The 16,641-nt window shown below is 42.7% G+C and overlaps 1 protein-coding gene across 1 annotated transcript in view; it reads right to left on the reverse strand.

Moving 5' to 3' along the window:
- Window positions 1-16,641, reverse strand: part of SPHKAP (SPHK1 interactor, AKAP domain containing) — a 974,320-nt gene that overhangs the window by 276,635 nt on the left and 681,044 nt on the right. Inside the window, exon 6 of the mRNA XM_078665525.1 lies at window positions 2,375-6,110. Coding sequence (XP_078521651.1) covers window positions 2,375-6,110 — 3,736 coding nt within the window. The remainder of the gene's footprint in view (window positions 1-2,374; window positions 6,111-16,641) is intronic.

Below are 16,641 nucleotides of genomic sequence, written 5' to 3' on the forward strand. Positions count from 1 at the left end.
CGCCAAGGAGAACCTTAAGGAAAGCAGTATATTTCCAAAGTCTTTCACTTCTGAATAGAATTTGTACCACTTTGTTTGTCATATACTTTTTTTAGCACCCACTGTCCCATGAATTATCACTTAATGTCAGAATATGGGTGCTGTGCTTTGTTTTGGCAGAAAATGATAGAAGAGAAATTGGATCATAGCTGGCTGTAAAAATTATGGGCCTGATTTATATCCCATCGGATGGGTTACTCCATCACAATGGTGACAGATGTCCTGTCTGTCGAAATATAAATCCCATAAGATACAACAGGATTTATATTTCGCTGGACGGGATATCCGTCACCGTTGTGATGGAGTAACTCGTCCTCCAAGATCGAAACCAGGTCCTTTATCTTTGATTTCAGTCTTTGATTAGTTGTGCCTGTTTGTGCTGTGTGGCTAATTTTGTACATCGACCCTCGCCGCATGCTCGCAGTTCCCGCCGCCCTCTTTCCACCTCCCCAAAGCTCCTCCCAGGACCTAGCTAATGGAGGCCAAAGCGCAGCCACGCAGCTGGTGCACCAAAGGCCAGCCCATCTATGCCTGCTTGTGCTTGTCTGCACCAGGACTACGTCCAGCACCAGGAACCCTGACATTCCGACCACCCACCGATACTACATCACTGAGCTCTGGGCCCTGGACCCCAGATGCTGCAACAACAAATTACTGAAACCTTCGAGTGGACCTTGCAATTTAGTGACTTTATTACTTGTGTTGGACTACCATTCACCTCAATTACTATTACATATATTTGTATGTGAGTAATTGAATAAAGAAGAAATTCGATATCAATTAGATTCTGTAGAGTTTACAAAATGCAACAAATTATAAATTATATACAAACACCTGTTTATATTAAAATACCCTTATTAAGTAAAGACGGACCATATTTAAAAACTCCCAATGTAAAGGTAGCCCTATGTATTTACCGCAAAGTAATGACTCCTGAGGTAATGTCATGCAAAATAATGATTGACTACCAAAAGTCTAGCAGGCTGACTCTGGTGTGAATACACCCCACTTCTTGCAGTGATACTGTCTGATTTCGAAAGGCAGTATTTATGTTAATCCAGCACTTTATCCATAGTAACATTCTATTACATCACTAATCATTACTGTGGAGTTCCACGTTCTACACTCTGGGCAGCACTTGGTTGTTTTTGTTGTTGTTTTGTCTCATTTTAAAAGTTGGCTCATTTTAGTATATGTGATGCTATTTTTGGTAGCACATTGTATACAAAATTGATGCTTAATAATATGCAATGTGCAACTGAAATACTTTGACTATTAAAAAAAATGAATTTGAAATTAGTAACATGATAAAATGGCACAGTCACTGAGAGAGATTTATGCCATAAAAGTATCTAAGCATGCGTTTCTATCTGAGTATTTGTGTGGCTACTTTTATTTCTGTGTGTGACTGTAGAAGGTAGACTGCCTGTATTTGGTACCCTTGGTAACCACTCTCAACCTTTAATTGTAGGTTGAAATTATTATGCACAATTATTTGTTTGTGCCATTGGTGTTGCTGGTGGAACCCAACAGCACTCATTTTTGGGCAGGATCAGACTGGGACAAAAATGTTCCTGGTCATCAAAATGAAAGTGAACTCAATCACCCCCCCCCCCCATTAGTGAATTAGAAATTGGCCCATGTTTGCAAATTGGTGCCGTTTTGAATGTGTAAAGACAAGCTGAAGGAGTGGTTGCAAGGTGTGGAAGACTGCATAGATTGAGCTTGCTGCATTCAACGTGTGTGATAATATCAGGGAAATAAACAGTAAAAACTGGCCCAGCAGACCATAAAACAGGCCCACAAACTGCAAAAAACGGGCCCACTCACTGACGTTTCAGACCAGCCCAGATGGCACTGCATGATTGCCTTGCATGCCAGTTCGACCCTGTTCTAGGGTAGCATCACTCAAGTATCCTCATTGGACATTGCCCAGGAGCAAAAGAGACAAACACAAACTGTTGGGGAAAAAAGCAGGAAAAAACGGAAAAAACGTTCCCAAAGGAGAAAGTAGTAAACTCTAAAAGTGAGATAAAGGGATGGAGAGTGTCTGGTGTTGAACTGAAGAGACATGAGATGGATCCCAGACTATGCAGCCTTGGTATTCAGCATGCTGAAATGTGACTGTGCCCGACACGGGCTTCTGTGCAATGGTTTGGGCACCGACACCCATTCTTTTACAAATTAAACACTGCCCATGAGACACTTTTCTTAACTTTGAACCAAATAATCTAATTTATATTTAGATTCATGACCTCATGTTAAACATGCTCTGTACTTTTATATTTATAAAAACACTTTTTAATCAGCATTACTTGCTTGTTGATTGCCTTACCTTTGGTTTTTGAGCAGGCTTGGTCCTGTTCCTTTCCCACAGTCAATGTCTGTGTATTTCCTTTTGTGTACCTGATCTTTTGTTTTTGCTGTGGCACTGCACGTGGAGATCTGGCGCTTTGTGATTACATCTGGTGTGTCCCTTTGATCCGACTCAATTTGTATCAAAGGCACCTCCCTTGGGCTTGAAGGTAACCCCGGGTGGCAGGTTGTGAGAGATGCACTTTTTGTGAGGTGACCTTTCTTCATGCCTGCAGCTTTTCGTTTTGTTTGTGGTTGAGGCACTGTTTCTTGTACAAGTCTACTGTCAGACTCTTTGCTTGTATAGTCAAAGGAATCTTGATGAATCATAATCAGAGACTTCCCACTCTGAACGATATCCGCAGCTAGTCGGTTGGCATAGTTTTCCACATGCAAAGGGGAGCCATTTGAAGCATCTTCTACGTCGGAAGAATCTGCACTACCTCCAATAATTTTGTTCTTGCGCATAAGGGCCTCAATGGAACTTTTCCATGTCTCATGAATCAACATGTCAGTTATCTGGTCATTTCTACATCTTTGGTATATGCATGAGTCTGATTTGCAGAGACCCGATGAAGGCCCAGCGCCCACTGGTTGCACACTGAGGAAATCACGGGAAGTATTTTTGGAATAACCATCCAAAGAGTTTGCTTTTACTGGGGCATTGACAGTCAATCGAGAATTTGATATCCTACTGTCTGGCATAGAAGATTGCCTAAAGGAAAGAGGTGTCCGTGGCGATGGAGGCAACAAATTACAACTCCAGTCTCTTGTATTCCTACTTGACAGACTATCTTTATTGTCTTTGTCAATTTCTTGCAGCATATACCTATAAAATTCCTCAGTAATGCTTTCAGTGCTGGACTGTTTTGATGGACAACTTGGCCGCACATTAAGGTGCCCATTTTTTCTAGTGACTTGCTGCAAAGCTGAATGTAAGATGTTATTCGCATTTTTTCCAGCGTAGTAGTCAAGTAGCAAGTCAAACTCTCTACCTTCATCTTCCATTTGGTTGACCATGAATCTTGAAAATTCATCTGTGATACTCTCACAGCTAGACTGCTTAGATATAGAACTTGTTCTGCTGAACGGCTGTCCTAAAATGCTCATTGGGCCAAGTGTATTTATGTAGCATTTTGAGTCACAATCTTCTTCTGGTATACTTTCATAGCTAGATGCTTTGCCTCTGCTCCATCTTTCACAATGCAGTCTGTTCCTAGCATGGTTTTGGCTCTGCCAGGAATTGTCTGTTGTGGGCAGCTCACTTAGGTTCATGATTCTACTGGCCACCTCATTTGCAAATATATTTACTGAGTCAATGCCATCTTCAAAGTTGATTGAGTCATCAACCACTCGGTTCATTAGCCGTTCCTTTAGTTCAGGGTGTTCATCAGTTTTCCGCTTGATCTCACTAAGTCGTGGTGGTCTATGCTTCCTAATCACTGAATCATTTGCTGGTGGCTCTTTTTTCCTTTTGACAGTCCTACAGGATATGCTTTGCGGCATCAAGTAATCATTCCCTCTAGCCCACGAGCAAAACCAAGGCTGCTTTCCATTGGAGTTTTCAAGACAAATGGCAGCTATCTCTGTGGCCATGGAGACCACTGTCTCGGCTAACTCTTCTGCAAAATCTGCCACACAGTAATAATCAGTTGAGTGCGTAACCTGAAGAACAGGCTGAGAAGGATACTTGCTGAGTACATGATTACTTAATAAAGATACGCTAACCTGGACATCGCTATTCATAAATGATTCACATTGTTGCTTTTCTTGTGGTTCCGTGTTTCTTGAGGTAGCACAATACATTTGTTCTTGGGTACTGTATTGGCATTCTTCACCTGTGAAGGCACTACCTCTGGCAAAAAATGATCTTCGTTCTTTGCTCTTTTTAGTTTGAGCAATAGCACCCTGTGCCATTGTACATCCTCTTTTTGGTGATGTTTTTGTGCTCAATGAATTTTGCCGCATAAGGTTGTCCAAGGAATTTTCTGTCTGCGAATCAAAACTTCCTGCTGCAATTGTCTTCCCTTCATGTTGGTGGAGGGAATTTTCGCTCTTTACGTGCCTGAGCTCAAGAGTGCTTTTACTGTTATTTGATTGCTTCTGTGATGCTTCGCTATCTGTCAGCTCACTGCGGTGACTGTCTATTTCATCAGTGGGTTGCCATTTGTTTTTGTCTTCAAAGAGACCCGAACACAGCTCATCAGAAAGAACAGCATCACTAATTTTTTTACAAGTGGAACATACCAAGTTAAAAAGCAGCTCATTTGCTATCTCCATCAATATAACTTTCCTATTCACCTCTGATTTATTGCATTCACCGGGGCCCAATGCTCTTTCCTTCCTGTTAAATTCTTCTAAAGAATGCTTTATGATAACATTGGAGAGGCTTTGGGCTACTTCTTCCTTATTGGCATCATCCAAGTGTGAAACCTGGGGACTGGTTGCACTTTCAATGATCTTTCCATTCATCGACTTAATAAATTCGCCAACGTTTCTATACACAGTGGGCGTGTTCAGAATGGCAGTGGCCTCTTGAAGTAACACTTTTGCAATACTGCCATTGATGCTGTGTAGGCTGCTTCCCACTGCTATACTGCAGTGTAGGGTAATGGCTGCTGTGGCATCGGCGGCAGCCAAAAGCCCACTCGCGGTTGCAGGATATTTTGCATCTTTCTTATCATCAAGCCCACAAACTGCTACTGCACTGGCTACCTGTGTCATGCCGCATATAGCAGATGGTAAAGAATAGTCCTCTTCTGTTTCATCCTCACTTGCCTGTGAAGTTTCTTCCTGAAGCTCTTGCTCCCCTTTCACTGTAGTACTCAGAATTGTGCTGTCCTGATCTAGTTTGATCTGTTCTACTGCATGTGGACTTGTAATTGTCCCAATGACAGCAGCAGCACATGCCAGTGCAACCTCTAATGCACTCTGAGCATCTCCACTTGATGTAACATCTCCTGGGACTACACCCGATGCATCACCAAGGTTCTCTGGATCTTGCCACTGAGATACCTGGGATCCAAGCCACTCAGATGTGTTCTCGTAGCTGTCTGGACTTTGCACAATTACAATTTTAGGTAGTTCCTGCCACGGACGAGAAGGGATTGCAATGCCTTCTTTAAGATCACCAGCCGACAGCAATGAATCACCAGCAGAAATGCAAACAGCAGCTTCCTCTCTGAACCCCGGTTCAGATTGAGATAACCTAATAAAAGCATCCTGTAGGACAGACTCTGCTAAATTGGTGGCATATTGACCTGCAGAAGCACGTTCATCCACCACGCCTGTTTGAAGCTTCCCCTCTGGCATGTCTGAAAGACTAGACTCTCTTGGACCCTCATCCTGGGTCACACCATGTGCACCTTTATCGGAAATAACAGAACTGTAGCCTATATCCCCAACACTATAGGGTTTGTCAATTGCAAGTTTTGATTCCTCGACAACCGTCGTTGACATTGATAAGGGTTCTCCAACACACCAATCCCTTTTCTGATGCCATTGTTCCTTGGCCTTGCCCTCGCTTTTCAGTGCAACTTCAATCGTGGTTTCCATCAGAGTATCATCAGAGGAATGCGAGGTTTCACAAGAAGCAACATTCATTTTGCTCAAATAAGCCTCTTCTGAACTGAAAGGCAATCTACCCTTCTTGAATTTAAAATTCTCTGTTCCCTTTGGCTTTGCTTTTTTCGTGTCGGAAGCAGGTTCTGGATGGTCTGTAGGAAAGAAAACATGCATTTATGTTTTAGAGACAGTTCTCAGTTGAATATTAATCTCCATTTCATTACACCAATAACATTTAAAAAATGGAAGGCAACTGCAGACCATACTGAAACTTGTTCAATTCATTTAAATTGTTTTCTGGAAGATCACTGTTAGTTGATTTTTCGTTTGAAAGTAATGGGGCTGTGTACATTGAAATAGTTACCTGTCAGAGACTTTCTCAAGAATTATTCCTCAGGAAATTGGTAGAATTTGTAATCTTCTAAGATCCCGTGAGCTTTTCATCAAATTATGTCAGTATCTGCCTTTTGCAACATGACTTATAAGAATGCAATTTTTCAGAATGTTAGATCACTAGACAATGGCATAGGTAATGGAAGGATGTATGACATTACAACGCATGCATTTACATCGCATGCTTTTACAACGCAAGTATTACAACGCAGTCCATTACAACGCATAGTGCTTTTGGGCGCTGGATAGTGAATAGTTTAATTTACTATTCCAACTCCAGTCCCCGTGGACACTAGGGAAGGTTATTGGATAGTAAATTAACCTATTCCCTATCCTAGAGCGCCCCCCAGAGCAATGCGTTGTAATAGTTTGCGTTGTTATGGTTGCGTTGTAAAGGCTCTGCGATGTAAAAGTTGCGTTGTAAGTGTTGTTCACCGTAATGGAAGCGTGGGAGTACCCTGTGTTTATGTTTAATTTATTTTAGCAAAATGGTGAACTTCATCAGTTGCATTCTCTGTTTGCATGTTTATATATAGGAAAACAAGTTTTGACTCTGATAAACAACCTGAACTTATTGCATTCTAGTTGTAAAGATGCATTTTTACCGAAAAGGTTGATGTGCCTTTTTAGCCATGATTGTTAATTTATCTAAATATGATTTCTTAAAGGTTTCGATTTTTTTAAATCATATTAGCCATCTGTTTTTATGGTATCCCATCCATATGCCTCTCTCTCGATAGCAGCCATGCCCACGATGATATGGAAGGTGTTTGTATGGTTATCAGAATCAATGGTCCTTAGTGATGGACATTGGAGGTACCTGCTTTTTAGCATTAGCTCCAAGGTTTACTTAGCAAAAGAGAAATTAATAAATTGCATAATCCATTGCCATGATGGGTACAGATTGGACTTTAAAATCCAATCTACGTGACATTTGCTGGTAATGAATACAACGTTGGTAAAACTGGTAGAAGGTGTTGGGTTTCACCGATTAACAAAATTATTTGAAATTTCACCTGCGTATATGTTTCCTACAGTGTAGTGTACGACTATTTTGCAAGGAAAGTGAAGGATTGACAGACATTATGGGAAATATCCCTTCTATATAGGTAATTTCATGTGTGGTTCCTGTCAGTGTAAAATGTGCATTTGGTGTACCTCCAAAGACCAGTAATAGCCAGAAGGGCCATGATAATAATAAATGTAACATGAGATGCAGTTAGGTGTCTTTTTATCAAAGTCTGCCATAGGTTGGTGTGTTTCGTGAAAGTCGAGGAAGAGATGAGGCGTAATGGATAGAGCAGCTGACTTTGGAACTAAGGAACGAGATTTGACCCCAGGCCATAAATCAATATCCTGTGATCTTGGGCAAATCACCTAATCTCCCTATGCTAAAAAAACTAATAATAAAGTCAACTGACTAATACAATGTGATGCTGATGTGAAGGGCTCTATTGCCCGTGGGCCACGTTGAGATGCAAAAAAAATAAAAAATAAACTGAAAAGATTCTTCTCCAAATACATGGCAATTTCGCTTAGTAAATTTAATAAATCGGCTACTGATTGAGGTTGAGAACAATAACTTGGCATATTTAGGGAATAATATACTAAACTGTTTTGTGGACGTCTCTGAATAGTAAAATGAATGGTTTGCAACCTCAAAACAGATAGCCACAATGCACTCAAAATACTTTGCGATTAGAAAATGTGGATGGAAATTATATCCATTTGTAAACTTTGGCACCACTCCCAAAAATTAAACTGAGTGATATATCATGGTTTTTCTGTTGATAGATATTTCAAATTAGAATCTAGGTTTATTAATGCTAAGGTTCCTGAAGCCGGAAGTTGTAGAGGAAACAGCGGTGTTGTTGCTCAATTTTATCCCGCACATCAACACAAATACTTCTTATTCTTAAACGTCAGGCTCACTCTGGAAGAGGGTAGTACAGTAGAAGAAGGTGGACACCTTTTGGGTCAGGTGAAGAGTGTTATGTAGATTGTACAGCATCGTTTTTAAAGTATATTATTATAAAACAATGTAATATTTCCATGTGTCCAGGTCCAGGAACATCCGGACCAATTGTAGATTTTCAGGAAAGCTACTGACCATGTGGATATCCTGAAAATCTGACATGGATTTGGCAGTCCTGGACCCACGTAGGACATCGCTGCATCAATTCAATATGTGGCTAAATGTGCAATTCTTCTTAGCTGGAACAAACCCAATATCTTCTTTGAGTACGTATTTTTCAGTGCTAGATAAGGAGGAAGTACAAAAGTTAATGAATGAACTGTGTTGATTTCTAGGACTGTCTATCATATAACTTGAGCAGAGTTTGGATATTTCATAGGGTTCTCAGATTGGAATTCCATCTCTGGAATCTGTCCATTCTTGTAAAAAAAAAGAACTTGTGGGATGTTATTGCCCGTGGAGGATTGTGAGGCATTTTCACTGGCATATGAATATTGTGTTGAGTCTCACAAAGTGCCAGAATAAAATTAAGTGCGTGATCTTCGATTTGTGGGTCTTCGGAAGAGAATTAACTTTTTTTTATTTTTACTCCTTGTTTGCATTATGGTGAAACCGAGTTTTACAAAAAGACCTCTTATGTTCCTTTTCATACATTTTTCTTATTTTCTTATTCTTTTTATTACATTATTTGTGTAATAACCGAATTGTTTTTTTCATTAATGTTTTCCAAAAGGTTTCTTACTTTAGCAACAGAGATATAGTTCTCAACTTTGTTCTTTTCTTCGTAGCGATAATTTTTGCTGTTTTTCTAATCATAAGCACTGAGTCACGTAACCTTTTCTTCATATGTATGTAACTGAAGCGACTGGACTAATATTACCTCCGGATGTTCGAGGGTAAAAAGCTGTGTACATCAGTCCAGAACTAAAGCCTCTTTGCGTAACGTTTCCGGTAAATAGGACCGTCACCAGCTAAAATAACTCAGCTTGTTACTTTTACAGAAATGCAATATCTAAAAAATACCCAGTTCTCCCTCTTTTAAAAATGTGTGCGCATTAAAATGTGGAAAAGTAAATTTTGCCATGTTCTGTGTCCCTACGTGTTCCCCATCTTATGTTATGTGTGCATGATTAATATGCATATGTATTCCCCATGTTCGATTAAAGACGTACTTACAGTTGTGTCCATCTCTAGTAAGCCAGTTTCCAGTTCTCGTGAATACTACGAATATCAGGCCTATGTAAAGCTACGTTGCCACGTTTCTCAGTGTGCACGTTATTTCATTGTAAAGTCCCCGTTTCTAGGCCTCAAAAGGGCCTGGACACTAGATTCAGCTCCTGTCTCCTGAGCCCTCGCTGAGGAGCGATACAGCCCCCACCTGTATTCCTGACCCTTCACTTATTTCCTGCCTCACAGTGCCCGGTTCAGCCTGGCTCTGCCTACGAGTCTGCCAAGAGTATGTTATGATTCTAGTTATCAGTCCAGCCCTCCTTCTCTGCATTCCTAAGCTACTGAATCGCATCAATAGTTTCCGTCACAGTCTAGCCTTTACGTCTCCATGCAAGAGAAATACTGTATTTATGGTCATTTAATATTCTTCAACACGCACTCCATGTAGAATAATGCATGCACCAGTCTTAGAGTCTGTTAGCCTTTACCCCGATAACTTTTGGATTCTATCAACATGTTCCCTAAACATCAGATACTAGATAGTGGTAGGTACATGTTGCCCTGACTCTCCAGACTTCAGTCTCTGCTCCTAGCGCAGAAGTCATAGCCCCCAGCTTCTCCTAGTAACACGTCATTGCCAGTTTGCGCGCACCATTAGGTTAGAGGTCCCGGCTCCTTAGGTAGCCCCCTCCATGTTTCCGCCCCATTTATGACATATTCTGTTACGTTTACATCACATGTCTATGTATACGCCTCTTGTTACACCTACTTTCACCCTTATCTTTCGCGACTGCTATTGACCACACCCACTGCTCCGCCTACTGTATTCATTGTAATGCAACTGTTTTAGTATATATGCTTGTGCACTGTTATTAAATGTTACGCCGATCCGCCAGTCCAATCCTGCCCCCGTGCAGCGCTGCCATCCTATTCCTGTGCAGGTTGTCCTGTTCCTGTCCTTTATGCTGTATTAAACCTGCAAACTCCTACTACCTCGAATCTTGACTCTTATTTATTGAGCTATCTGTTATTGCTATGTCCAGTCAAACCTAGATCCGGTATTATTTATTTATATACCACATAATGGCGCCCGAACAGGGACTTGCCCTTTCCCCACGCGCCGGTGAAGCCACGCCAGCCCCCTGACCCTCTGCAGCCGTGACGGAACCATACCGTGCACGTGCAGATATTTCTGCTTCAAGTATCCCTCAGGCCCACGGAGGAGACGGGGGTTGCGGTCCAGCATCCAGACGAGGCGGTGGAGGAACGCGGCGAGTCCCGACCAGAGCCCAAGCCGAGAGTCCAAGGTCCGAGGTATCCGGAGGCCCACCCGTAACAGAAGTCCGAAGTTCGTCCGTCCGGCGTCGAAGCAGTCCCGTCCAGTCCGAGGCCTTCCGTTCTTGCTGCCTGGTGAGTACCGTTGCTGGGGTAGTATCTAGACAGGGTCAATTTAATTGTCTCTGGTCCGTGGGGTTTGGTGGTACACAGATCCCAAAACGAAGTGTCCACTTCGGTGGATGCGGGTCCTGACGTGTCTCTTTATGAGACCAGTAAGTTTCGTACTGTTTTAGCAGTGCATCTAGTTCCTGTTCTAGTCAGTTCTGTTCTCGAGAAAATTCATGTATTCTGTTTTCCGTATTCCAGGTAGTATTCTGTTCGAACTGTTATTTTTAAATGTTCTTCATGTATTTTAATGTCGTGGTATGAATGTGGAGTAATTATCGTGTTCATTGTGTATTGTAATTACGTATTGTGTCTAGGTTACAGTTCAGTCATGCCGTTATTTTCTAAACTACGTCAGTTAAAAACCAGAAAAGGTCTGCTAGAAGCAGCAGTTCCTGTCCCGCCTAGGGACAGTCCAGGTCATTTTATGTATCAGAAGCATGGCATAAGTGCCATATTATATCTAGATTTATGGGTAGAGTATACCAAACAGTTAGAAGAAAAGTATAGATGGCCCGTATCAGGTACGTGGGATGCCGAGTGCATCATGCGAGTAGAAGAAGCATTATGGAAAAAGAAAGCCAGACAGTCACAGAAAGATGCCATCGAGTTATGGCGCAAAGAATCTCATAAAAGAACCGAAAAAGAAATCAGAAAGTCAGAATTAAGTAGAGAATCCTTAGAACGAGCCCAAGAAAGGGAATTAATCGAGATAGGTGAACGAGTCAAAACCGAACAGTCAGACAGACAGAGGCATGCCCTTATTAAGGGTATGTATCCTCTTCTTGCCGAGGGCTTGCCAAAAGCGACCCCGGAGGCATCCAGTAATTTTCCGCCACCCTTAGTTCCGACCAAGCTACGTCACAAACCGACCGCAGCTGATATTTTCATCTCGTCCTATTTGGACGACACAGTCCCGGAATATACAAATCCTGTTCCGCCAGTCCCTGTAAATCAGGCAATTCCTGTTCCTCCAGACACCGGGGCACCCTTTGCAGTACCTGCTACGGTACCCCCGGTCCAGCCTACATTACAATTTCCCACTCTGCCAGCACGAAGAGTATCAGTCGACGATTCCAGTTTAGGGGCCGCAGGAGGAGGTCCTCCTGGTACCCCGCCACCACACCAACGTAGAACGTTGGCCGAGTTACATGAATGTGCGTTACAGCGTACGCCCAAATATAAGTCCGTTGCAGATATCCGACGAGCTCTTACTGAATGCCGCTATGATCCAGTCGCAGGTGATGATAGTACAGTTATATATTCCATCCGTGTAAGACGGGTGACCGGGTATTTGGACACCCTACCAGATATGAAAGAAGATCTAGACAGAATATATCGTTTCATCCGTACAGGGAATGATCCAGAAAGTATTGGTGAAGCCATGTCTCAAAGGAAAGCTGAAATCCAGCTTATGATATTGAAGTTTCTGATTAATTGTTTAATAAGGGAACAAGATTATCCGTCCAAAGATCCGAGCGAAATGAGAACTCTGACAAGGTGGAGTGATAATATAGCCGAGGGTAAGCACAGAACTATCAGTAGTATAGAGAGTATGTACAAGAAAATTCGTAAGGAAATAATAAAGTTACACGAGAAACGCAAAGAAGCACAAGTAAGCGAGAAAGAGAATGACTCTCCTACGGAAGAGGTAGAGGACGAAAATCCCGCCAGAATAGCGTATGTTGGAAAATCTAGATTTCCAGACCACCATTTACGCCTAGAACACAAGTCAGCTTTTCATCATCCAGCACCAGAACAAGGTTCTCTAGAACAAGTATTTCAAGCTACCGATCATATTCTGAAATCACGAATCGGTTATAGTGAGTTAAGTACTATGCATGAACAAGAACTAGTCCGATCAGCAGTCCGATGGATTACTGGTTCTACCACTTTTCCAGATGAAATAGTGGCACAAATGTTTCTGAAATTGCCCCCAGCCGAGCAACGACTGGTGGGTATGTATATGATCCAGCACCTCATTACATTGTATGAGGGTCAACATTCTGATCCAGGTCCGTTACATGATGTCCTGAACGAGTTACTCCAGTATAGATGGAAAGGTTTAGGTACCGATTTAATTAGTGTCATTCTAGAACAGCGCCACAAATATAGTATGTTCTTGAACCCGCATTTTGTTCATGTCTCACCCCCAGAAAGTAAACCGTTTTACATAGATAGACAGAATCCGTTACGAGAAGTACACCCAGTCAGGACAACAGATGGTGAAATGCAACGAGTGTTTGTTTACACCCCGATTACAAAGATGGAACTCTTAGAGATGAAGAAATTAATTCCTTGTCACGACAAAGATCCAGCAGGGTTCCACCGAGAATTAAAAGACATGCTCCGTATGGGAGAATACACGTATCCAGATATTATTAAAATGTTAAAGGTCCTGTTGCCCGCAGGGGTATACGAGAAACTCAAGGAAAAAGATTGGGAGGTGGGAGAGAAAAAGATTGATTGGGCAGTCCTAGAAGCTGAAGATAAGATACGAGTACCAGGTACCGGTCTTGGAGAGAAATGTAAAGAATTACCTGAACTGTTAATACAAGTTTTGCCCAGATTATTAACCACTAAAAAGGAAGACTGGGATGCAATCTCAGCCTGTAAACAGAAACAAGACGAAGACACTAGTGATTTTTATTCTAGATTTGAGAAATGCTTTATTATAAACAGTGGCTTGAAGACGAGTAGCGAGTCGTACCCTCATCTTTTTGTTACTAAATTAGTCGAGAATTCAAGTCCACAAGTTAAGAATCGAGTTTTGAAAGTCGAAAGTACGTGGCAAGCTAGTACCCCGTCCCAGATGTTACAGATGCTCCAGTACCACCAGAATAGAATTAGAGAAGAGCAAGAACACGAGAGAAAACGTATGAAAGACACGAAAATGAAAGTACTAGTTGCACAATCTGTTCCTCAAGACAGTCAGAAGAGGGGTCCGAATCAAGCCAGTCATCCTGCAGCTCCCGTTAAAGGGACATGCAATTATTGTAAACAGCCAGGTCATTTTATAAACGAGTGTGCAGTTCTGAAACATAATATAGCTACTGGTAAGACTAAAGAAAGACCACGTCCGCCTAGACAAGAACAAGTTTCACAGACTTCTCAGCCACAGAATGCACAACAGACAGTTACAGCACCGCAGCCTATTGCTGCAACACAGCATGTTACACAGCAGATGTACCAGTATGCTCAGTCCGAGTATCCAGAGTATCAACCGTATTCATGAAACAGCCTAGAGAGGGAGGTAGGCTTGCCTCTCATCGAGATTCCTGTAGATCAAGAAGGTCCCTATGTTCATAGTCAAGTACTAGGGAAAGACAGAAAGTTTCTAATTGATACAGGGGCAAGTAGGACCACCATCAGTCACGCCGAAGTTCCAGGGGCTCCGCTCTCAGGCTCTAGAAATGTTTCCCTTGGATTTTCAGGAAAGCCTATTGTAAACGAGATATCTAAGCCAGTTACTCTAGAAGTAGGTCCATTGTCCCGCACTACTGATCTGTTACTTACAAAGTCATGCCCAGAAAATTTGTTAGGTATTAAGACACTGAAAGAATTAGGTGCAGTTATTTGCTGCTCCCCAGAGGGAATACGATTGTTCCTACGTGACTTCAAGGGTCACTATGTGTTACGAGATTTTGATCCGAGATTGTCTAATGTTCCGCAGCATCTATGGGCACAAGGTCCAACTGATGTTGGCTTCATGCAAATCACACCCCATCGTGTGACTCTCAAGCCAGGTGTAGTCCTGCCACGAATCAGACAGTACAGATTGCCACCTGAGGCTGTAGCAGCCTTATCCAAAATTATTGACGAGCTCATGGCTCAAGGAGTAGTTGTAGAAACTGACTCCAATGTATGTAATTCTCCAATCATTCCAGTCATGAAACGTACTGATCCAAATGCACCCCCAGTATATCGATTAGTGATTGACCTTCGAGAACTCAATAAATGTATTATTCCCCAGTACCCAGTTGTCCCAGATATTTCTTCCCTATTGACAGCCATTGATTCCGAAGCGTCATTTTTTACAGTCATAGATCTCAAGAACGCGTTTTTTAGTGTCCCCATTCATCCAGACAGCCAGTTTCTTTTCGGATTTTGTTTAAGGTACGGGTCTCTGATACTTTCACCCTTACGGGGATATTAATCTACCGCCCCCCCGGACCAGCTAGCGCTTTCCAAGAGTCGCTGGTGGCAAATATTACTGCGCTGGCCTTACAACCAGCAAACTTCAGTGTTTTAGGGGACCTTAACCTCCATCTGGAATGTCGAGATTCACCCGCCATATTGAGGTTCCTGGGAGACATGGAGGCGTGCCAGCTCAACCAGTTAGTCGAGGGACCTTCTCACATGGCAGGCCATTTATTGGACCCGGTGTTCACAAACATCCAAGAAGCCTCTGTCTCTACTCCCAGCCCTCTGAGTTGGACGGATCATTTCCCGGTTTTTATCTCAGTTCAGATACCAGTTAGAAGCAGGGAAAAGCCCCCACCTCTGCTGCGGAGATGCCCCTGGAACAAACTCGACAACCTAGAGTTTGTAGCCAGACTCCAGACATCGTGCCCTAGTTGGCCGAGCAATCCAGATAAGGCTGACACAGCCTATAGAGAGTGGATAGAGGAATCCCTGAATCATTTCATTCCCATGAAATGCATCAGGCCCAGACGGGGCCAAACCCATCCATGGTATTCCGAAGCTCTTACAACTAAGAAACAACAATGTAAACAACTGGAGCGCTTATGGAGGAGGTCTTACGACCACCTTGCCAAAACCAATTTTAGAGTAGCTACCAAAGCATACCATAAACTTATAAAACGATCAAAAGCTGAATACTACACAAAACTGATCAACTCTAGCACTAATCGCTCCAAAACCACCTTTTCCCTTGTAAAGGAGCTGACCAAAACTCCGGAGGGTCCTGGTAATCCTATTGTATCGGATACACAATGCGAAGAGCTGGCCTGTTTCTTTGTAGACAAAGTCAAAGGGATTTATAACTCCCTAATGTCAGAAGGACCCAGTGTACATCCCAATCTGGAGGGTCCTGCTGACATGCCTTATGTACTACAATACCTACCACCGATCGAGCAAACGGAGATGGACTCCCTGGTAAAAAAAATAAAGTCAGGCTCCCCGGAAGATCCTGTTAAGCCAGAATTGTTCAGAACATTCCAGAATCCTATTCTGCGGGAAGGACTGAAGTTAATTAACAACTCACTTCAGTCGGCCATCATTCCTTCATCCTGGAAGCATGCTAAAGTGGTCCCCCTGCTAAAAAAACCCTCATTAGACTCCACCAGACCGGACAGCTATAGACCCATCTCCTTGCTTCCCTACCTTTCCAAGGTGATGGAGGCCCATGTAAACTACATTCTGACTACATATCTGGAGTCGAATGGAGTTCTGGATGAATCCCAGAATGGATTCCGTGCCAGGCATAGCACGTAGTCTGCTCTGCTAGCTGTCACGGAACATCTGAGGGAGGGGTAGGACCAGGGCATGACATCGGCCCTGGTTCTACTGGATTTGAGTGCGGCCTTTGATACGGTCTCCCACAAGATCTTGCTTGCAAGACTGTGGGAGATCGGAGTTAGGGAAAGTGCCTTGGAATGGTTCGCGTCATTTCTATCTGACCGCTCCTTCCAAGTGCATGCCCCGCCGTACTCTTCCAGCATACATCCCCTGGAGTGTGG

This window comes from Lissotriton helveticus, chromosome 11 (assembly GCF_964261635.1).
Source record: "Lissotriton helveticus chromosome 11, aLisHel1.1, whole genome shotgun sequence".
NCBI lineage: Eukaryota > Metazoa > Chordata > Amphibia > Caudata > Salamandridae > Lissotriton > Lissotriton helveticus.